This window comes from Dicentrarchus labrax, unplaced genomic scaffold, assembly GCF_905237075.1.
Source record: "Dicentrarchus labrax unplaced genomic scaffold, dlabrax2021, whole genome shotgun sequence".
In the NCBI taxonomy this organism is placed as follows: domain Eukaryota; kingdom Metazoa; phylum Chordata; class Actinopteri; family Moronidae; genus Dicentrarchus; species Dicentrarchus labrax.
This window is the reverse complement of record NW_026136712.1, coordinates 90,888-114,497: the sequence shown is the minus strand read 5'-3', so window position 1 is coordinate 114,497 and position 23,610 is coordinate 90,888. Positions and strand designations below refer to the sequence as shown.

The 23,610-nt window shown below is 41.6% G+C and overlaps 1 protein-coding gene across 7 annotated transcripts in view; it reads left to right on the top strand.

Moving 5' to 3' along the window:
- fmn2b (formin 2b) overlaps positions 1 to 12,781 on the top strand; it is a 49,946-nt gene extending 37,165 nt beyond the window's left edge. For 4 of the 7 annotated variants that reach the window (XM_051417117.1, XM_051417116.1, XM_051417115.1 and 1 more), the window contains 11 exons: positions 7 to 98; positions 269 to 398; positions 1,526 to 1,672; positions 2,456 to 2,515; positions 3,089 to 3,209; positions 3,979 to 4,071; positions 8,593 to 8,644; positions 9,855 to 9,905; positions 10,051 to 10,200; positions 10,473 to 10,554; positions 11,283 to 12,781. In XM_051417117.1, coding sequence (XP_051273077.1) covers positions 7 to 98; positions 269 to 398; positions 1,526 to 1,672; positions 2,456 to 2,515; positions 3,089 to 3,209; positions 3,979 to 4,071; positions 8,593 to 8,644; positions 9,855 to 9,905; positions 10,051 to 10,200; positions 10,473 to 10,554; positions 11,283 to 11,309 — 1,005 coding nt within the window. In that variant the 3' untranslated portion in view covers positions 11,310 to 12,781. Of the gene's footprint in view, positions 1 to 6; positions 99 to 268; positions 399 to 1,525; positions 1,673 to 2,455; positions 2,516 to 3,088; positions 3,210 to 3,777; positions 3,864 to 3,978; positions 4,072 to 8,592; positions 8,645 to 9,854; positions 9,906 to 10,050; positions 10,201 to 10,472; positions 10,555 to 11,282 lie in introns of those variants that run through there. The other 3 variants (XM_051417122.1, XM_051417120.1, XM_051417121.1) reach the window with 2 other exon arrangements.
- The last annotated feature ends 10,829 nt before the right edge of the window (positions 12,782 to 23,610 follow it).

The window sequence follows — 23,610 nt, the reverse complement described above, 5'->3', positions numbered from 1 at the left end:
CCTCAGAGAGCCCAACAGGAGGAGCTTGACAAGATTGAAAAGCACATGAAGTCCTCAAAAGACAAGGAGAATGCCAAATCTCTGGATAAACCTGAGCAGTAAGTTGATGTTATTCTTCTGACACTTAAACACTAAGGAGTAGACATAATGGCTGTGTGTCATTCTGTAAGAATGTAAAGCACACGGGAGAGAATGAGAAAGTGAGTAGAAAGATGGCAGAATACATTAGTTGGATCCAAAGCAGCTGGTATTTTCTGTTGTGTTGCAGATTTCTCTACCAGCTCTCCTTGATCCCAAACTTCTCTGGCAGAGTGTTCTGCATACTCTTCCAGTCCAGCTTCTCTGAGTGCATGTCCTCCATAATGAGAAAACTGGACACGCTGCAGAGGGTATGCAAGGTGAGTCAATCTCTCCAAACTGAAGAAAATAAACACACTGCAGATCGTGCAGGCAGAAGATGGAGGCTGTGGTATTACAAGGTTAATCATCTTGATGTCTGTCATAAAAAAGAAACTGGTTTGGTATTGTGCCAAGAAATACCTCTAAGACCACAAATAGTTGTTAAGGTTTCTGCTTGTGCACAGATTAAGCACACATTACAACAAATTAATTATTAAGCTTTTAGTCTTTTAGGTGGTGGTGTATTTCTGAATTTTTTATGTTCAGTTAGGCTAACCGCATGTGTCAGGACGTTAGCCCTGTACTTAAAGGAGCAATCTGTAAGACTGACAGCAAGTGTTTAAAATAGATACTGCAGTCCAAATTCAAAACATTGTAGCAAGTTGTCTCCCCAACACCTCCTCCCCAGACTAGAAGCTCACCTGGGTTGCCAGGTTAAGGATACTGAACCTACAGTTGAAGAACTTCTCTCTCTGTGGATCATTAGGGCATCAAAACACTTTTTGTAAATTTAAAATAAACATTATTAATGTTATACAGAAGATCATTCCAGTTTAACCTGATTTATGTTCATCATATTGTTTATTTTTGTTGTAGAGTTATTTATGAACAATAAAACTGTAATAATTATTACTTTAAAATTAAAACATCAGTAAAGGTCAGCATTCAAGATTCAAGAGGTTTATTGTCATATGTACAGTAAAAAAAAACAGTGGTTTATACGTACAATGAAAATCTTACTTTGCCCGATTTTTACTATATGTATATAATGTGTTAGATATTGTATATAAGTACTATTTTTTAACGTTGTGTGACTGGAACAACTGTAGCAAGAAAATTTCCCCCCGGGGATGAATAAAGTATTTCTGATTCTGATTCTGATTCTGACCCAGCTTTTGTGGGTGTACTCTTCAGCTGCTCTCCATATAAAAGTTTTTATTTCATGTTAAAATGAACAATCGTAGAGATTTGATGTGAATGTTTCCGAAAACACTTTGCCTGCCAGGTATGGAAAGCTTCTCTCAAATGTGTAAGATAAGATATGTCAATACTTTGTCATTCTTCCATTGTGTTTTCTCATACTCACTCTGACTCTCTGATTCACACACCTCTATCTCCTCTGCAGGCGTTGCAGGACAGTGAGACAGTGAAGAAGGTTCTAGGTCTCGTTCTGGCTTTTGGTAACTTCATGAATGGTGGTAATCGAACCAGAGGCCAAGCTGATGGCTTCTCCCTTGACATCCTGCCCAAACTCAAAGATGTCAAGAGCAGTGTGAGTTAAGAGGGAAAGGTCCTGAAACATATTAAAATGCTGCTCCTCTACCCTGGACCTTGGGGTGTCTTGCATGTTTTGTTGTGCCGATTATATTATTATATTATATATACAATTTAAAAATGATTTGTTAACATAACTATATTTACCCCTTACAGTGATGTAATGATATTGCTCTATGGTGGCTCTAGAGAGTACAGTGATTCTCAAATTATTTCATTAATATACCCCCTTTGACATATTTTTTTAGCCTAGTACCCCCACAACACAAAACATTTATGGTAGAATAAAAAAACCTTTGTAAAGAGGTACAATACAGCACTCTTACACTTAAAGAAATACTTGTTTTTAATTCATCACAAAATTCTTGTAAACCAATTTATTGTCATCATGCAATAACATTAAGATAACATTCTAGTTGCATTGAACTGTGTCTTTTTAATAAAAATTTAGTAAAAAACATGAGCTTGTGCTTCACTGAGGATCCTTGTCATTCTCATGGCAGTGAGGCACTAGACAGTTGATGAAACTGCATTTGACAGTTTACTGCAGTTATCAATTGTATTAAAAATAGGAACCTGCGTGATGAGAAAGCACAAAAACATTATGACATTATTATTATTTTCAGCCCACCCAACTCAAGTAGCTCAGATCTTGTAACCTACCAGCAAAAACCAACAGATAAACTCTGGAAGTAATGTCATGTAACTATTACGGTAATTATTTTCTTCCACACAAGTCACAGAGGAATACAATCAAGTCTTTTCTTTTTTCCACATGCAGGACAGCATGAAAAGTCTCCTGTCTTACATTGTTGCATACTACCTCAGACATTTTGACGAGGTAAGCTTTTTAGTTAATATACTTTCTCTCATACTGTTACGCTTTCTCTTTTTAAGACTCGTACCTTTGTCCATATCTGTATACTTTCATCAGTCTTCCTCTCATACTGTACATAGCTCATATTCAGAGCTACTAGGTACAATGAGGCAAACACAGGATAAGACAGTGTTGCATCACACCACTGTAATGTAATGTTAATATTTATTACATTGGCAGCCATTAAATTAAAAATGGTGTGTGTAGCGGCCCTAAAACATTATCAGACATTTATGAAGGCTGTCAGGCCAGGGTGGTGGGCTTATCAAAATCAGGTGCTTATCTTAAAAGGGCAGGCTGGCGTTATTAAGAGAATAGGGAATAGGGCTGGAGTTTAGAGAGATGTTTTGAGTTCGAGTTGTGTACATGCAATCTCTATGTAGGCTTAGGTAGGTAACCTTTACAAAAATAACGTGGTCATATTTGCTGAAACTGAAAAAATCTATATATAACAGCATTACATGACATAATTGCTTATGTCATAATTTTAATATGTATGTGTGCACGTGTGTGTGTTGCCTGTCTGTCAATCACCAGGATGCAGGTAGAGAGACCTGTGTGTACCCGCTCCCTGAGCCTCATGATCTTTTCCAGGCTTCACAGATGAAGTTTGAAGATTTTCAGAAAGACCTGATTCGACTCAGGAAAGATCTGAGAGGTAACACACACAGAATCACAAAATTTCCTGCAAATGCAGCAAATACCCAAGCTTACCTCTGTGTGCCATTTGCTAATTTACTAATTTAGAGCCACTAAAAGCCCAGGTCAAATACCTCTTTCTTCTAATACATCACTGAACAGTTCAGGTTATTCTCAACCACTTGTATATACTGATCAGCCATAACATTATGACCACTGACACTGACAGTGAAATGACTAACACTGATCTCATTATCATGGCACCTGTCAGTGGGTGGGGTATTAGGTAGCAAGTGAACATTTTATTCTCAAAGTGGATGTGTTAGAAGCAGGAAAAAGTACCTCCTAGTGCTCCTGGCATTTACAAGAATCCACATGTCACAAGAAAGATCTGTCTCATCATTGGAGGCGCTGGGGCAGCATGGAAACCCATATACCTTACCTTTAGTCTGGCAGCCGAACACTCATCTGTGGAATCATAACACTATATGCATGGGCAGCCAAGCCATGGAAGCCTCAGATACAAGTGTTAATCAAATCCTCAGGGTTGCAGGTGACGTGACAGATTGCAATACCTTAATCCCCAGTACAAAGATGCAGCTGCTACCACGTGGACTTCACCCAGTCCACTGTGCATAGATGTCTGCTGCAGTGTCAGTTTTGAATAATGTTGGTGGGTACCAAAGTTGGTGATTTGAAACTTGAATGGCTTTTAAGATATAATATATTGTATTAACCATAATGTAATATCTGTCTTCTTGTAATTTTGGTCTCCATTGTTTAATCAGCGTGTACATCAGAAGTGGAAAAGGTTTGCAAGGTTTCAGACGAGGATAACCTACAGCCTTTTAAGGACAAGATGGAGACCTTCCTCACACAAGGTAACAAAACAGCTCATTATCCCTAGGAATTGCTCAGCAAAGATGGGAAATACTATCAAATTGTTTAATTAAACTAGTATCAATATTACTTGCATGAAAATTAGGCTAAAGATTAACATATCAATTATGAATCATTCATTTGATTATTTGATACTTTGGTGCTCATGGTTTCTGTAAAATCAACTGAACGATTAATTTGACAAAAAGTTTAAACATTTATGTGTATGCGATTCAAGCAGCTTATAACTCGCTCAAGCAGGGGGCTTTAAGAAGTTTTATTTGTAAAATGTGTAGGGGTTACACTACTATGTAATTAGAAAGGTAATTAATCACTGAAGATTAATAATACACTCGTAAATGGGGCACCACCTCCGTTGTTTAGCTACTGGAGTAATCCGGAGGAAATTATTCCACAGATCTAATCAAATCAATTTCAAATAAATTTATTAAATTTCAAAATCTATATTTAATCTCATATTTCTGAAGTAGTGATTTCTTTTACACGATTCATCGATTTCCCCGCATCAAATCAAACCGGCACCGACAAGGACATACGGTTATATATGTTTTAACTAAACTAGTAAATAGTATGAAATGATAAGGCAAACAAACAACAACAAGTAACAGAATAGGTGGACAATATATGAATTATTACTATTAGGTGATTCAGGAGCGATGGTGGATTTTGCGATGCGGCAGTAAGTTTAAAATATTATGAGAGTAAATTTTAGAACTATGAGGCCCTAATCGAAAATTCTCTTAAACTTAAAAGATGGGAATCAAAGCTTACAGACAGACACCAGCTCTTTTTCATGTGTGTGAATCCGGCCGTGTACGGGAGAGTCAGCCTACTTTGTTTGTAGATGGAACTTGGAAGGATTCCAGGTCCTTGGCTTTTAACTCAACACCGGCTTTGCGTCACTGATCCAACAGGCCGAAGGGAGTTGCGTCTCGTCCCTGGTACCAGTGGCAATCTCTCCAAAAGGCCCAGCGCGGCGTGTGCGCTACTGAGCGTTGGGGGCAAGGTGGCTGGAGAATAATGTCTTTGTCCGGCTGGAAACGTTTATACGTCTTCTTGAGCAGTCAACTACTGCGACGTCCTTCTGGCTGATGATGAATGTCTTAGAGTGGTTGGTCTTCAGCTTTGATTGTATACTAATTCAGCTTCTTGTTTAAAAATAACTGGAGGATGAAGCGCTGGCCTGGCGAATTCTCCGTCGTCCAAGAATTAGATTAAATTCACTTTCTGTGAATAAGGCGACAATACTTGACGATAAGACTACAAAATATAAAAGAAGAAATTCGTTTGTGTCTTGAGCTTTCAAAATAAAAGTACTTAGGAAAGTACTTCAGCACAGCAATTTATAACTTGAAGAAAAATTCAACACGTGTCGCAAACGAAGTAAAATAAAGTACGGAAATTAAAAGTAAGAGCGAGAATAAATAATAAGTGGATCCAACACTCTTAGAAGGAAGACAGGATCAGAAGAGTGAGAGAGCGGGAGTCACCGGAGTCTATATTATAAATGTTTTATTCTGGAGGCGTATCCGGAAAGGCTAATCGCGTCACTTCCTTTAGCGATATTTCGATATTCGTAACTTTATAATGTATTCCTATTGTGTTTTAAAGTTTCGAGATCATAATTCACCGTTCACAGGACCCACCATGACTTAATACATAGTTCACATGTTTTAACATAACATAACCGAAATTACTTAATGTAAAGGAAAAAGTAGAACTGATTAAAATCATTAAATCATTAATCATCAAACATGTATATAAAGCAGCACTGAGGGATTGTACATATTTCGTATAGTGCTAGCCTAATCCTTGTTATAAAAATTATGTGTCAGGCATTTAATATTTGGAATACTACACAATTATGAAACAAAGTTCGTTTTGAAAGTACCTTACACTATACCAGAATCTTACCAAAAGGTGGCACTGTGGCTCCACCAAACATTCAGACATTTTACACATGATTTTGTAATTTAGTCCAATCTGAAGACAGAAACATCAGACAAACATTACATTTGCGACCTTCTCATGCTGGATGGCAATCTGTTAATTAGGAGAAGATGAAATTTTACCATAATACTCCAACAGAACTAAATCTATATCTGTGCAACTGTTGTTACTGCTTCCTAGATTGGAATGTCCACTATCAAAAGAAAACATCGTAATTTACACTTTAGAGGAAGGGGTGTCAGAATGCCAGATGTGGATTCCAGAGGAGTTTCTCTCTGGAGGTGGACCTGTCAGACCAAAAGAGATGTAAACACATTTCAGGGATATCTAACCCTGATTTACAATCAAAAAGGCACTTAATTATCACACACGATCCACTTTAGGTGTAGGGTGTCGTTCTGATCTGTGGAGAAGTCAGTGTTCTGTTAAAGAGGATAAAGCAAATTAAAACCTAGAGATCCCATCTGAGAATCTGAAAAGAACCAGGCCCTCTGTGCAGGAGACTGTCGGCGCCACAGTCTCACCTCCCCTCCTGGGTCAAAAAGGTCAAAGGGAAAGAGGAGGCCTTGAAAACTCTCCTGGTGGAACATAATCAAAATAATATGATGATTGTTGAATTAAGAGATGGATAAAGCGTCTCTTGTAGAGGAAGACAAGGACAAGGTCCTACAAATGTGTCTATCACATCCAGGATAGGAAAAAGGACCTTCAGCAGTTTGCATGGCAGCCACTCCCATCACTGTGTGAATGGGTCAATGTAAATTGCATTTTTTTTTCAAGTACCTGTTGCACCAGCATGTAGGAAACTTGCTAGGCATATGTATCTCGTCAAGATGTACAAAAAAGCCTCTTTGAGCCATATCCTAAACCCACAGGAAGTATGATTTTGATGCCATTTTTGCAATTTCCACACATTGTACTTCTTCTACCTCCTCCTAGAATATTGAATGGATTGACTTCAAATTTGGTCAGTATAATCTAAATCTAAGCTTCACAGTTAAAAGTCGGGCTATTTGTCAGTTTTTGTCGAACGACTTGCCCTTGGTGTGGCGTCCACAATTGCCGTTTCCCCATAAGAAAATAAAAACACATCTACATGTCAATATTCAATCATAGTCATAGCGCCACCTATTGGAGACAATAAGTAAGCCTTGTATGGCAATAATCATCTGATTTACGTAAAACTTGCAGAAATTGTGCCGATTGCTCCAGCTCAAAAAGTTATGAAACATGTCAGTTGTGGGGAAAATTTATGGATCATATGGGTCTTGCACATGGGTGTGGCAAAATGGCAACTGCCCTGTGATCGTCCCCTACTGGCAAATTACCAAAAAAAGTAATTAGTTACAGGTACGTCTCTTAAGATTAATTGAATTACTTAAGCAACTACTGCATGTAAAATTATTTTGTTATTAGGTAAAGTAACTTTGAAATGTCTGCAAAAGTTCTCTTAATAAAGCACAGCTTTCAGCTATATTATTATATTGCTGCTGTGGGCCAAGAGACATTTATCTAGTTATTAATACTCCTAACTACCAGAAAGCAGAAATGAGTAGTGTTCCTACCTGTAAGTTAGACTTATTGTCTGAATTAGTGGACAGGAGGATTTGGTAGTAGACGACCCCCATGGATGTAAACATTAACCAAGCTTTGCTTTTGTAGTTGGTTAAAAAAATATGTTTTGATGAACAGACTGAAATGTCTTGGGCAGGTCTAAGATTGGGTGACATTAGAACATAAACCAGAAAATCAAGGGGATACGCTCAGATGCGCCTGTGTCTACCATCTTCTGTACTATTTTTAGGGAGAGTCATATGGGTCCCATGCATGGGCGTGGCAAAACGCCTTGACAGCGGCCACTTAACTGCAGCCCTTGTGATATGTTTCATCAATATGCACATGTATCATGACCAGACATAAACAAAATAACCTCTTAGACCTATTCCCAAACCTAAAAGGAAGTCAGCCATTTTGAATTTAATGTGCAATGTTGGCACCATTTTTGCAATTTCTAGACGTTGTATTCCTCTTTGGGAATTCTACTTAAGATTTGGTCAGTGCAATCCAAAGACCTTCATGATTAAAAGTTGAGCTATTTATGAGTTTTCGTTGAACAGGGTGCCAGTGGTGTTGCAATAAATTGTGATGTTTCGCCTAGAAATAGGAAGTTGATCGACACCAAGCTTCACATGTTTAAGTCCCAGCCAGAACACACCTACATGGCAATATGTATCACTGCCTACAGGAAACAGAAAGTTGTATGTAATTGCCATCTGATTGGCGGGAATATATTCAGTAATAGCACAACCTACTAGAAACTGGAAGTAAGCCTGTATAGCGATTATCCGTTTCACATAACGCAACCGCAGCACGCAAAGTGCAAGGGCCTGTTTGTCGCTGCTTGCAGCTTTGATTACTCTATTATGCTATGTTGGTGTCCGACATAAAATCCTTGCAAGGTCTAGGGGACAGATGGTAGGGCAGCAGTTGCTAGCAACAAACCCAAGTACTTTCTCATGTTTCACCTTTTTGTATTCTTCCTCCTTTCATAGCTAAAAGTGAACTGGAGATCCTGGAAGCTCAACTCAGCAGCACTCACAAACTGTAAGAACACTCTCCTTTATTTGTTTTATTTCAACTGTCTACATCACAGCTAGAACCTAGTCCTTTATAGCAATTACAACATGACTAAAACCTCAATACTTCAGCACAGATGCGGACAGTGGACTTCAATTATTGTTATTTACTTCAATTATTACTTTATTATTTGTATTTGTATTATTGTACTTATAACTTTTATTGTTGGTTTTTAATTGTACTTATTCATGATAGGTCCTTCCATGTTTAGATAAAATAGTCTGCTGTTAAGGCTGGTTGAGAACCGAAAGTGCAAGACAGGAGACTTAAAAATAAAATTTACTTGTCTTTATCACTTGGTTGAGATGGAATGTTTCGGTAATGATGATGGCAGATTAGTCCAAAGCTGAGTAGAACCAGGTGGCCGGTGTTTGGAGGGGTCCAGTGGAGGAAGAAAAAATGGTGTTCAAGAGCAGAAATCAAAAAGAGGTAGCAGATGAGGCACCAGTAATGTAGGAGGCAGGAGTCAAGCTGGGGAACTGCAGGCAGAGGAGAACAGAAATTAATGATCAGACAAATACAAAGAAACTAACTATTCAAGGCTGGATACATAACTGACTGTGAAAACAGTCTCCACACACAGAGTTTGACAGAGGTGGAGGGCTTGACAGTTTGCAACAGTTTGTCATGGATTATTCCTTTCCCATTATGGATTTATCAGTAGTTGAACATTTTTTATTAAAAATAAATTTAACATCTAGAAAGTAACTGTCTCTTGGTTGAACTGCTAACAGTTCATAGACATCATGTCAACATGTCAGGCAGCCTAAACAAGACACTGGTTTTGACGTTTAAGAGGTTACAATGTTACAACAGGTGATACCACAAGCAATAGGACCCATATGCAAGACAGGCATAGGCAGGCTATAGGTAGTAAGAATCAGCCTTTAAAGCAAGTTTTTCATATCATACTTTCCGCATCCACTTAGCCATAATACGTGATGTACATTTTGTCATATGCCCATAAACCACAAGCACATCCCACCTTGTTGGGTCTAACTTAATTTAACTTATTAGCATATTTTTAAATAATATTTATTTTGATTGACAAGTCTCTCAAGCTATCAAACAAAATTGTGGCGGTTGCTGCTTGTTGGTCCACTTCAGTTCTTTACTTGATTAAAATTTTTAGGTTCCAGTAATTGACAAATATGCTTGTAAGCATAAACTCTTTCAGGTTTTGTTGGGACATCATATACATTACCCAGTGTATTTCCACAGTCTATAGGTCAGTGAAAATCTATTCTGCTCTTCATAATTACTCAAAGTGTGCAGTCAATGGAACACAGTTTGGCTTTTTGGCTAGTGTCATATTTTATTTCTACTTACTGATAAAAAGGGAATGTCAATAAGTCATGATTGTGTCCTGTCAGGTTCCTGGAGATCACAGTGTTCTTCTCAGTGAAGGCTAAGGCAGGAGAGAAGGAGGTTTCACCCAACACTGTCTTCTGCATCTGGCATGAGTTCTCCTCTGACTTCAAGGACCAGTGGAAGAAGGAGAACAAGGCCATTCTCAAGGAAAGGTACTGTAATGCATGCTGATCATATGCATTACAGTACCTGGTGTTTTGTTTGTTTGTTTGTTTGTTTGTTTGTTTGTTTGTTTGTTTGTTTGTTTCTTTCTTTCTTTCTTTCTTTCTTTCTTTCTTTCTTTCTTCCTTAGAAAAATGTAAGATGTTTCTACTTTAAATAAGCTAAAGTTAAAATGCCTTTAATGCAAAATGAAGCCAAATAAGTTACCAGTATATGCCGTTAACTGAGTTGGTGTATTCAGTATTAACTGTGTGTTCTTCAGGTTAAAAGCAGCAGAGGAGTGTTTCCGACAGGCCAAGGAGAAGGCTGCCTACAGTGTCAAACCTAAGCACGCCTCTGGCATTGTAAGTTGACCTTTGACCCTTGTTTTTGTAATTTAAGTAAACAGAAGGTCAGAAGATCACTCCGGTTATCTACAGACTGAAGTAGAAAAGCTCTAAAAATGTATATGTATTTCCACTGCTTTATGACTTACTAAGTAAAACAAAGCTTTGAGAAATGTGGAACATTAGATGGGGCACATGGTAGCTCACCTGGTGGAGCACGTGCCCCATGTGGGGTGAGTCCTTACCACAGTGGCCTGGGTTCAGTTCCAACCTATTGCCCTATAACCCTATGGCCTATTGCCCTTTGTGTGTGTTTTTTTTCTCTTTCAGACCTTGCTTTTCTGTCTTCATCTGTCCTATCAAATTAAAGCATAAAACCCCCCCACCAAATATTTAAAAAACAACGTAACAAAAAAGTGATAATCCAAGCTTATTTCAACTTTTACTGGTCTTGTTGCCATTTTTTTTCAATTAGTGTGTCAGAGGAAAAGGAGACAAGGAGAAAACATTTTTAAGTCATCCATAACTTGCAGAGTCTCTCTTTGGGAAGATGATAATATTATAGCTTGTTATGACATGATATTAAAGGTCTAGTGTGTAAGATTTAGGAGGATCTATTAGCAGAAATTTAATCTCATATGCATAGGAATGAGTATAATTACCTGAAAATAATGATCATAGTATTATAGTAAGATGATAGAAAGGTGTATTGTACTTTTAACCTCAATGATGTGTCCTTTCCACAGAAAGCCAAACTTGGCATGAAGATTTGACTCAGTCGACTTTGGGTACAGGGGAATAGTACAAATTTGAGTGCATGTATGTGGAGCTGTGCCTACTCTGGACATCTTTGTTGCCTGCTCTTTCAGCCTTTACATAGCTGTCCTCTCCAGTTGTTTGATGAATCCAACAAAATCATGGAAGGATGATGCTGCAGGGCCACCATGCACATCTTTATATGTCAGTGGGGGCAACAAACACACCTGGGAAAGTCATAAATAGAATGGATAACTTCTGTTTACTGCACAGCCATACAAATGTGGGCCAATAGCATTAATGGTGTTATGTTTCTTTAATAAAACACAACATGCTTATGCTGAATTCATGATCAAATCATGTCCAGTACATGAATCCATCATTTCCTGTGAATCCCTTGTGCATGAGTTTGAATTTGAGGATTTGAATCCTGGATTCTGCTACACACATTAAAAAGCAAAACATACAATGCAATATCCAATATACAGCGCAACACAACCCATGCCATGCATAATATCAATAATAGAGTCAGATATAATTCTAGGATTATAAGGACTATAACTTCAAACTGTAAGCATTCCGATCCACCAGATCTGAAAGCTTGTTTTTTTTTGTTTCCGGCAACATAGCTTGTAACAGCAAGAGGATCATAAGGCTGCAAAGCAAAACACGACCAAACATAAATAGTATTTGTTTGCAGTAACACTGATGGATCTGGCCAAGCACAAACATGCAATCGGATGTGTCCAGGCATCAAGGAAATGTATTTATCATTATACAACACATGGTTTTATAACGTGTTTTATTATTAAAATCAAATGTATAAGATTGTGCATCTTTCCATTACCATTTTTTGTTTTGTTTTTCTTGGAACTTAGTGGAAACCATTCCCAGGAAATACACAGAGCTGGCCACCTTTCCTATTTAAAAATCTTGAAATCTCATTAACCACTGAAGATTTTTGATTGATTAGCAGCACTTGTAGACACTTTCTGATTTGATTATATCGTGCAAGTATTACTGACAACAACTTAAAAATGTTATGTTAAAAAGTAACACAAATCTGTGTTATCCCATGGACATCCTTTTAAATACCACAGTAAATCAACTCAACTTTAATATCAGCACTCTATATGGACTTTTGTGAATCACATTTAGCCTCTCAGTAGAAAATCTAATTCACATCAGTGTTGTTGGGCAGGAGAAAAATATCACTGTAAACTTACATGTTTGATTTTAATGTATGTTCAATGATATGATATACCATATCGTAACAGCCAGCACCACATATATATATGTGCGTGTGTTTGTGTGTGTGTGTGTGTGTGCGTGTGTGTGTGTGTGTGCGTGAATTTTACCATCTTGATCAAATCTTTGGGGTTGAAAGCTATCCTTAAAGCTATGTAATGAAAGATTGTATAGTCCATTTGATTAAATCTTGTTGCAGAACTAATAATCAATGTAAAGTAATAAACTATTTTAAAAATGATGTTGAGACACATTTTGTTTCTTTCATTAATGTCTTCTCATGGCCAGCATGATACTCAACAGGAACTTGGCCTTTATCAGTTTTTTGTGCAATAAATGTTTCTGTATGTATATGGAGAGGAGGATGTTGTGGCAGAGGAGTAGTTTAATTTATGTAAAATAAAGAGAATGAATTCTGCATTATTTTGGGTTCATGCAATATTTTATTGTAATAAGATCAGGGATGTGGCTGATAGTTTGCTGTCCAGGCTGGGAGATAAGGTTCCTCCTTGTGTGATGCAAAGACTGTATGGATGGATGGCTAAATAGAATGCCAGCAGAGGGAGGACCCCAAACTATAAAAACTAAAACACTTAATAGTATGATTTCAGAATTAGGACTTATTGACCCTTGGAGATCTAGAAACCCTTCATGAAAAGACTTTAGATTTTTCTGTAATGTACATAACAGTTATTCCAGAATCGATTTCTTCTGTTTATCTCAACAGCATATGTATAAAGTAACAGATTGCCATATAGAACCAATAACTCTGAGTGATCATGCTCCTGTAACTTTAAATATAGATTTATGCAAAGAAAATTTCTTCAGATACTGGAGACTGAATGTCTCGTTATTGACCAATACTGCGGCTACACAGGATTTAAAACAAAATTTTAAAGAATATTTTGAGACAAATGATAATGGAGAGGTGACCCCATCAATTTTATGGGGGGTAGCTAAAGCAGTCATAAGGGGAAAGATGATTCAAATTGCATCTAGATTTAAGAAAATACAACTGGAAGAACAAACTAAATTAGAAAATAAAATAAAGCAGTTAGAATCAGAAGAATGTAAAAAGTATGTTATGTACAAAAGAAAATGGAGGCCTTGATTTACCTAACCTGAAAAAATATTATTGGGCAGCTCAGAGCATTATTGGTTGCATGGATATCTCTGCCTAAACTTGCCCCTAGACACAATTCCATTTATGAGTCAAGACAGTTGGAAAATAAATAAAATTGATAATCAGTAGGTGAAAACCACTATAAACTAACCACTAACAACAATATGGTCCAATGTGAAGAAGAAATTAAGACTCCCGGTGTCAATATCTAGAGCAATGAAAATTGCACAAAATACAGACTTTCTTCCATCTAAATTAGGAACAGGGTTCAAGAAATGGGAGCGGAATAGCTTAGTTATTGTGGAGGTGGGTGTGGTTTGCACTCAGCTGCAGGAGAGAGAGGTGTGGGGAAGGATCGTGAGAGCAGCACCAGGTGAGTTGATTGTCTCAGCTGATACTCATGAACTAATCACTTTCACATCTCTTAAGGCAGTAGTGTGCTGGACCTTCGCCCCAACACACATGACAGAGGAGACGCAACAGGAGCAGACCTGAATGGACTGTTGAAGCAGGCTAAGTCATGTGTTAATTGTGTGTGCGGCAGATAAAATAATAAAGTTGTCTTGTGCAGTAATCCCTGTGGTTGGTCTGTGTGTGCTGGGAGAACCCTCGTAGTAGCAAGTCTTACTACACTGGCACCCAACGTACCTCAGCACACAGGATGACAGACCCACAGCAGCCTCTGCAGCAGCTTCCATCACTGGTGGCATGGCTAGGAGAAATGCTTGGGGAGGTTGCTGCAATGTACAACGAGCAGGCGGCTGTCAACATGCAGAATCTGGAGGCACTCCAGGACCAGACAGGGTAGCAGACCAAGCTGCTTGAGGTTCTGCCTGTCCGGTCGGGGGCTCAGTCACCATCTCCTCCATGCCCCTCTTTCTCCGATATCACTGTGCACAGGATGACAGCGGCAAATGACCCCCCCAAAAGTTCCTGGTGACGTTCGAGTGGGCCGTGCGCCCAGACTGCAGCACTCGGCCCGCCAGCTTCTTCTCAGGAGGAGTTCCGGAATATCAAGAGAGCCATCCTGCATCGGATGGGTTTTTTCCTCGAAGATCACCGCCGCCGGTTCTGGTCCACCACCCTGGGACCCTCCGACCGTCCTTTCAGCTGAAGGACGCTGCCTCCAGGACGCTGCATATCAGGATACGTTTGCCTGCCCTCTCCCTTTGCCTCTGCACCCACCCAACCAGTACCGGCTCCCCGCAGAAAAACCCACACCCCCACTTAAACCTTATCAGGATACGTTTGCCCACCCTCTCCCTTTGCCTCACACTAACCTTCCCTCTGTTTCTTCCCCAGCTCCGGGTCCAGCCGCTACGGGTGCTGCTCTTGACACACAGAGGGTTCCTCAGGCGTCGGGGCCGTAGTGTTGGCGGTGTGGGCAGCCTGGACACTTCCACAGGGAGTGCCCACTCATGGAGGTCAGTCAGATGATCCGGGTTGCTGGTCCACCAACACCCTCTCTCAGTTCAGGAGGGACATACAACATTCCGGTAAGGATTCAAGGGGGTATACATCAGCCACTGGTGGATTCAGGCTGTATGCAGTCTATAATTCATCAGAACCTGGTTCGACCCAGGGCTTTGGTAGAGGCATCGGGGGTGGATATTATGGGGCGGGGAATGGAGAAGCTCCACGGGTTCCCATGTTGCACTCCACGGAAGATCTTCCACTCAAGCAGTCTGGTGACAATACTACGCGCTTTGCCTTTGACCAAGTGATAAAAATTGATGGTCAGTTGGTGCACACTCAGTCAGCAGAGGAAATTACCCAGTTGTTTGTACCGGAAAGCCGCCGGGAAACAGTTTTCCAGGCGGCTCATTATAACCCAATGGCGGGGCACATGGGGTATGAAAAAACACTTAACCGGATAATGGCCTGATACTATTGGCCTGGCATTCGGGGAGATGTATGCCGCTGGTGTGCGTCTTTCCCCGAATGTCAGTTGGTTAACCAACCGGCCATCCCAAGAGCGCCTTTGCATCCATTACCACTCATTGAGGTTCCATTTGACCGTATTGGCACTGACCTCATCGGGCCATTTCACGTGGATATCGTTTTGTATTAGTCTTAGTGGATTATGCAACTCGATATCCAGAAGCAGTGCCTGTGCCACAATCTCTGCAAAGAGTGTGGCACAGGCACTGTTCCAGGTTATCTCCCAAGTTGGGATCCCAAAAGAAATCCTAACAGACCAGGGCACCTCGTTTATGTCACGCACACTCCGGAAACTGTATGGATTATTGGGCATCAGGTCGATTTGGACTAGTGTGTACCACCCTCAGGGTCCAGGAGTGTCAACAGCGCCTGTACAACAGAGGAACTAGGATAAGACAATTTGCACCGGGAGATAAAGTACTTGTATTACTCCCTTCTTCCAGCTCTAAATTACTTGCCAAGTGGCAAGGGCCCTTTGTGGTCACATGGCGAGTGGGTGATGTCAATTATGAGGTTGTGCGTTCTGACAGGGGAGGAGCAACACAGATTTACCACCTCAATCTCCTCAAAGCATAGAGAGAGGCGGATTCTGTTTCTCTGGAGACCAAGGAGAAAGAGAGAGATGAGTTGGGGTCTGAGGTACCAAATTCCACCAATCCTGCCTTGCTCCATTGTGATAATAATAATAATAATAATAATAATAATAATAATAATAATAAAAATACATTAAATTATTAGACCGTCCCAGAGAGCAGACATTGCTGTGTTGCAACAGCATTTTGCTGATATGTTCTCCCCCCTGCCAGGATGTCAAATCTCATACAGCATTATGTTGAGACTCACCCGGGAGTAACGGTGAATTCACGGCCCTATCAGTTACCTGAACACAAAAGAAAAGTGGTTCAGAAGGAATTGAAGGCCATGCTGGAGATGGGAGTAATAGAAGAGTCCATCCTCAATCTCATCTATGGGTGAGTCTCTCCATAGGAACCGATGCACATGGACCTCTTGTTCCTCCAGCCATACCGAATTATACATCTTGGTGATGTCTCTGATGGCTGCATGTTCTCCTTCCCGGAATCTGAGGAGCACCGCTCTGATAGGATTTAGGACGTCTGGCCCTTTGAGCAAAATGCTATTCATGCTCACCCCTCTGAACTCCTGGCTGCTATTCCAGACGAGGCGCACCGGCGTAGTCACTGAGTGGGGGTTTGGTGCGGTTAGGTGGCTCACCCACCACACGGCACCATTCCAACTGTCGATCACGTCCCTAGTGAGCTTAACAGCAGCTCCCCTCCCCACCATCTCGTGCACTTGCCTCATGTAAGCTTCTTTCCACACGGGGTCTTTCATGAGCCGCTTCTCAGCCCTCAGGAACGTTGCTTCCACAGCCTTTCGGTTGTTGGGAAGAGAGGCTGGGTTTTCCTTCCAGGGGTACTTGGCATCCCAGTGTGGCTGGTCGCTGTGGGTGTCACTTTCTCTGAAGGTTAGACCTGCCCTTATTATCTCCAGCTCTTTCTCGTCAGCCAGGGACATCTCCTTTCCTCCCGGTGGGCACTTTCCACCGCGACACCCTCCACAGGTAGGGTCACAGGCAGCACCGATGTTATCCCATTTTAGCCACTCAAGGACCTCTTTATTGCATGCTGCTGTCGTTCGAACTTCCACACTGCTCTCTTCTTCCAAATGGCTTCCTAGCCTTCCCACGAAGTGTTCTTCAACTTTGACGGCTACCATCCTCCTGGAGCGTGCGAAGTGCGTCTCCGACTGCCATGTGGTCACCTCCACTTCTTCGAAGAGGTCAGGATGCACACCACTCACAGTCTTGCCTAGAGGACCGTCCCACAACACCAGGTCGCCGACCCTTTGCAGTCTTTGTGGAGCTAATCGGCCTTCTCGAGTACTGATCAATAGATCGATCTTCTTTGGGCGGGCCAGTTCTCCCGGCTTAGCTTCAGGGAAAAACTGCTCCAGCCGCTCTCGATCTCACCACTCGATCCACTTTGGCGATGTCTTCCATCCCGTAGCAGATCATCTTGTGGAACTTCAGGGTTCCTTGTGAGGTCCACACCTTGATTGTCACGAGATACCTTTTTGTATCAACTCTCACCTTCATCGTGCCGACACCATACACGACAAGGGAGATTGGTTCACCGGTCAGTCCGGAGTCTTTCAGCAGCTTGGTGCGTAATGTAATTAGTGTCAGAAGCGAGATCAACCAAGGCTCCAAGGCTGTCTCCTCTCTTTGCCGTGACAGGTAAGAGCATCATGAGGACTGGATGTTCTTTCAAGCCGCTCTGTTCTATCAGATTCTTGCCAGAACACACTCTTGACGTTGCCTTGTTAGTACAGGCTCTGCGGACAGCCTCCAACTGGTGGGGAGTCAGTCCCAGCTCGGCAACACAGCCTCTTGCTCCTCTGTTGGACCACGAGGTCCCCTCTTTTCCTCTGCTTTGTTTTCCCTCTTAGCAGCATCCTTCATTATTGGTGCCTCAGGGCAAAGGAAATAGTGGTGGTCCACCAGAGTGTCGCCTTTCTTACACTCCTCTTTACGACAGAGGAACTTTGGAGTGCAGGCATCGTTGACCCCGTGAACATCCAGGCACTTTGTACATGCTTTTGCCTTTTTCACCTGAGCTTTCTTCTCCGACAGACTGGCCTTCCTGAAAGTTTTACAGCGAAACAGTTTACCTCCATGTTCTTCATCGCCACACACAGCACATGGTAACTGCTTGGAGTCTCTTTTGACTTCACTTGCTGTAGTCTTAGTGAACGACTTCTTTTCTCTCCATCTGTCACCTGGTTTCTCCCGGTAGCTTGGTCTCTCAGGAGCATTAGCAGGCCATGGCTTGCTGGGCAGCAACTGTTCCAACCTCACGAGCAACGACTTTTGGTCCTCCAGGAATATCAAGAACCTGTCGAAACGGTTTCCTGGGAGGACGTTGTTAACAGGGTTTCTCACACACATGAGCCACTCTCTTTTCATGACATCAGGGAGTTTGCTCTCTAAAGACCGAATCACCAGCTGATTCTGTATAGCGTCTGTGCACCCCAGGTCTGTGAGGTCCAATGCTGCCCTCTCCACTGCTAGGATCAACTCTAACGTCTCTTGTGGCTGGTGGTTCTTTACAGCAGGTCGTGATTGTAGCTCCAACACGATCTCTTCTGCCGTTTGTGCTTTATCACCATAACGGTTCTCTAATTCCCTGAAGATATCATTTGCATCTCTGCAACGCAATAGTCTGAGTTCACTTTTCACAGTCTCACCTATAGTCCCTCCTGTCTCCAGAGAACTTAGGCAAACTTATGGGTGTGAGCCTTATTTTTGGTCGGGCCCATTGAGAGCTGATATCCCCACCGGCGTACGCACCAGGGCTGCTGTATGGTATGCTACTACTTTGCCCCATGCTGAGATCAACGGGTGGAGCGGCACGAACACTCAACAGTTGTGGCGTGCTGGCAAGGGTTGGAGGTAGGGCGAAACTGACAAAGTCCACCATCAGACCGTCGTGACTGCAGGGTGGGCTGTAATATCTGTTGCGGGGTACTGTGTGTGGTAGCTGCTACATACCTGCTCTGAGGTCGACTAGTGACAGTAGCACCTTGAGCAGCGCAGGTAGTGATGCTTGCTCTGTCAGTGGACATGAATGTGGGAGAGCTCGTAACATGCCCATCAATGGGCGGATTGACAACAGCAGGCTGGGTGTTAACAGGTGGAGTAGCAATAGCAAGGGTTACTGGTTGGGTAAAAGTGATGTTATCTGCAGCTGTAAGGCTGTCGCTAGCTGTTGTGACATGCCCACCGACCGCGTCATCGCCTCCCACATCTTCATCCTCTTCCTCCTCACCTCTGTCACCGTCGCCATCGTCATTTTGTTCTGTACTGTTCCTCTTCATAACGTCATTATCACGTCGGCAGGTCCACTCATCCATCAGTTGCTCCTTGTCCTCTCTTAATGATAAAAGGAGCATCCATTTGTCCTTTCCATGCGGCCGATAGTCTCTCCAAGTGTACGCAGCCTCTCTGAGTTCATGGAGTTTCCTATCCAGTTTACCACTTTTGACCCCTTGCTGCGTCCATGGCACTACTTTACTTTTCCCGAGCGCCTCAGCCCGATCAAAAGCAGACTTGAACTGTGTTACAAGAGCGTCTATGTCCGGCGCTGCATACTTTGACCACAGCATTTCCATGATCTTTCAAGGAACCTTTGCTCACTGGCGTCTCTCCTCACCAGGGCGTCCCGCAACTCACTGTCGTCGCTCCTCACCAGGGCGTCCCGCGACTCACTGTTGTCACCTGTAGGGTCTATCTGGCTCTGTGCGTCGATATATTCATTACTGACATCGAGGAGTTTGTCATAATTATCCTTCAATCTCGCTAACTCTTCTGACAACTCAACTTCACGTAAACGGCCAGCACTAACATCAAGGCGGTTTATTCGTGTTGTAAAGTTTCGTCGCGCATTTGAGCGCCTCCGCTTTAAGCTCTCTAGATCTGGCTTCTCATCTGCCATTTTGTCTTCTCTTGGTGAACAGAATCACTAGAATCACCTTTTAGCAAAAAGGACTCGTTCAAAAGATTCGTTCAAAATGAACGGCTCGTCCAAAAGATTTGTTCGAAACAAACGACTCGTCTGCGAACGACACAGACGTCTTTTGCCGGCTGCTATGGCTGGTAGCGGCATTGTTTTCAAAGTCACTTTATTAGCTCTGCAGCTTTAATATTATCCACACAGCCTTACTCACGGTTGTGGAAGTTATTCAGCCCTTTAACGGCCCTGTTAGCTCTTGGCTTCGGCTCCTCCGTTGTAGTGGTGTTATTGACGGCGGCTTCCTTCCCAGACTCCGAGTCTCCGCTCCCGGCACCGGTCATCAACGATGGCTATCCTCTGCTCGGGGTCATGTACTCTCTGGCACGGCTCCGACGGCGGTTTACAACTGTCCAGTCTTTTACTAAGCTACCTGCTATAGTTCAATAAACTCCCCACTGGAAGGGTTTCAGGACAAGTACGGCGGATATAACTCGAGTCACTTTATGAACTTTTATTGCGCACACATACACAATAAGCATCCACACACTAGCTTGACTGCTACCGCTACGCTAGCCTGTCAGCTTGACAATTAGCAAGTTAGTTGCAAAGTTAGTTAGTTAGGTAGTTAGGTATTTAGGTTGTAAACCTGCAACAAAAACACAAACACAAAACCCAGAATTAACTAATGAAATTATACAATCATTCATGTGATATTAATTCTTGATTTGAATTACTAGCAATGCTAGTTTAGTCACTCACCGGCAAGGCGTACCAGTCCTGACCATCAATTGAATGAAAATGCAACCTAAAGGCGTGGCCACCTGCGCACTGTGACTAAGTATGCATACACAGACACACAGTCTGGAGACCAGGAATGATAATAAAACAAACCTGTAACCTGGTATGATTATAACATATGTAAAATATAACATAAAATATGCCTGCATTCGGAATAAGGTGGTAAATGTACACGCTTATTTCCTCAAATACCCCAGAACATAATCATAACATCTATCACTTTTAATATATATATATATATATATATATATATAAAGCAATAGTTACACCTGCTGGAAAGTTCTACAGTGGGGGTATGTGGCGTAGGTTGTGGTTTGCACTCAGCTGCAGGAGAGAGGTGTGGGGAAGGCTTGTGAGAGCAGCACCAGGTGAGTTGATTGTCTCAGATGATACTCATGAACTAATCACTCTTAAGGCAGTAGTGTGCTGGACCTCGGCCCCAACACACATGACAGAGGAGACACAACAGGAGCAGACCTGAATGGACTGTTGAAGCAGGCTAAGTCGTGTGTTAATTGTGTGTGCGGCAGACAAAATAATAAAGTTCTTGTGCTGGGAGAACCCTCATAGTAGCGAGTCTTGCTACAGTTATGTTGGACCAATTATTTGACGGAGGAGTCCTGATGAGCAGCTCAGACATAACTACAACCTTGCAGCCCATGATTTTTTAAAAATATCTCCAACTAGAGACACTATTTACAGAAACACAAAGAATGAGTCAAACTATGCTCTTTACCCTCTAATAAAGAAAATTTCTATCCTGGTGGGAGACCACCCACATATATTCTGGGATTGTCCGAAACTGTTAAGATACTGGGTAAACATACAAAATGAAATTAAAAAAAATGTTTAAAGGTTAGATCTTCCCTTAGAACCCTCTTGTTTTGTGTTAGGAATATTGCCAGAAGATCTAGAAAACAATAATCAGAGTATTGCTGAAAGTCTTTCTTCTAATTGTTAAGAAGATGATTACAATCTCCTGGCTGAGGCCGCAGCCCCCCACAGTAGCACAATGGAGACAGAAAACTAAGGATGTTTACTACATGGAAAATATAACCACAAGGTTACACTTGAAAACGGATGTATTCCTGAATAAATGGTCCCCAATTATCTCATATTTTATTGATTGATATGGTTTTTGATGTGACTGATGTGGGTTTTTCTTCCCCCTGCCATTCAATTATGAATAATGAATATACTGTATGTTCATCCTCTTACTCAGTGAATGAATATCACTGCCCACTTTCAAATATGGCCTCTATCTGGACACTGCTAGGATGTCAAAATCCATGGACTACCTCTACCCCATTTACAAATCTGCCATTCACTAGAACAGCTTTAGAGGACACAGACCTGATATTTAACAGTTCACATTTCATTCCCTTATTTAGTGCTACTGAGGAGACCAGGTTTTCCCCAAAAAGGCTGCCAGTTATCTATAAAGCCCACATCATTTTCTGGACACCACCTCGACAGCCAGCGGTGAAATGACAACATGCGGCTATACATGTCATCACTGGTCATATTGGGCAGGGGTCCAGAGAAAACTACGTCCAACATTGTTTTTGCATATCTACACACGACCACATTAATTTTAGTGACTTCCGATTGCCGTAATCGGGTCTCATTACCGCCGACATGAATAACTGTCTTACTATATTTACGCTTATCTTTAGCCAGCAGTTTTAAATAGGATTCGATGTCGCCTGCTCTGGCCCCAGGGATACATTTAACTTTTGTCACTGGCCCTTTACTGCATGTCATCCCCTCTCTCTGCCCCCCTTTCCTGTCTGTCTTAAGCTGTCACTATCATAGGCAATAAAAGCAAAAAAAAACAACCAACTAAATCAGCCAATCAGCATGCATGTAACAATCAGCTAATAAGTTTGCATGTAACAATTATTCAAACAGGATGCATGTAACAAATAGCCAATCAGGATGGATTTAACAATCAGGCAATCAGGATACATGTTACAATCAGCCAATCAGTATGCATGTAATCAATTTAAATCCATCCTGTTTGGTTATTTGTTACATGCATACTGAATGGCTGTTTGTTACATGCAAAGCCCAATCCAATCAGGATGCATGTTACAAACAGCCAATCAGTATGCATGTAACATATAGCCACTCAGTATGTAACAACCATCCAATCAGGATGCATGTCACAAATAGCCAATATGAATGAAATGTAACATTCAGCCAAAAAGGGTGGATTTAACAATCAGCCAATGAGCATGCATTTAACAAGCAGCCAATCAGTATGCATTTAACAAACAGACAATCAGTGTGCATGTATCAATAAGCCAATCAGGATGCATGTACCAATTAGCCAATCAAGATGGATTTAACAATCAGCCAATCAGGATGTATTTAACAACCATCCAATCAGCATGAATGTAACAACCATCCAATCAGGATGTATGTAACAATCAGCCAAACAGGATTAATGTTACAATCAGCCAATAGGAATGAAATGTCACATTCAGCCAAACAGGATGGATTTAACAATCAGCCAATGACCATGAATTTCATAAAAAGCCAATCAGTATGCATGTATCAATAAGCCAATCAGGATGCATGTAACAATTAGCCAATCAAGATGGATTTAACAATCAGCCAATCTGGACGCGTTTAACACTCAGCCAGCCAATCAGGAGGCGTGTAACATTCAGT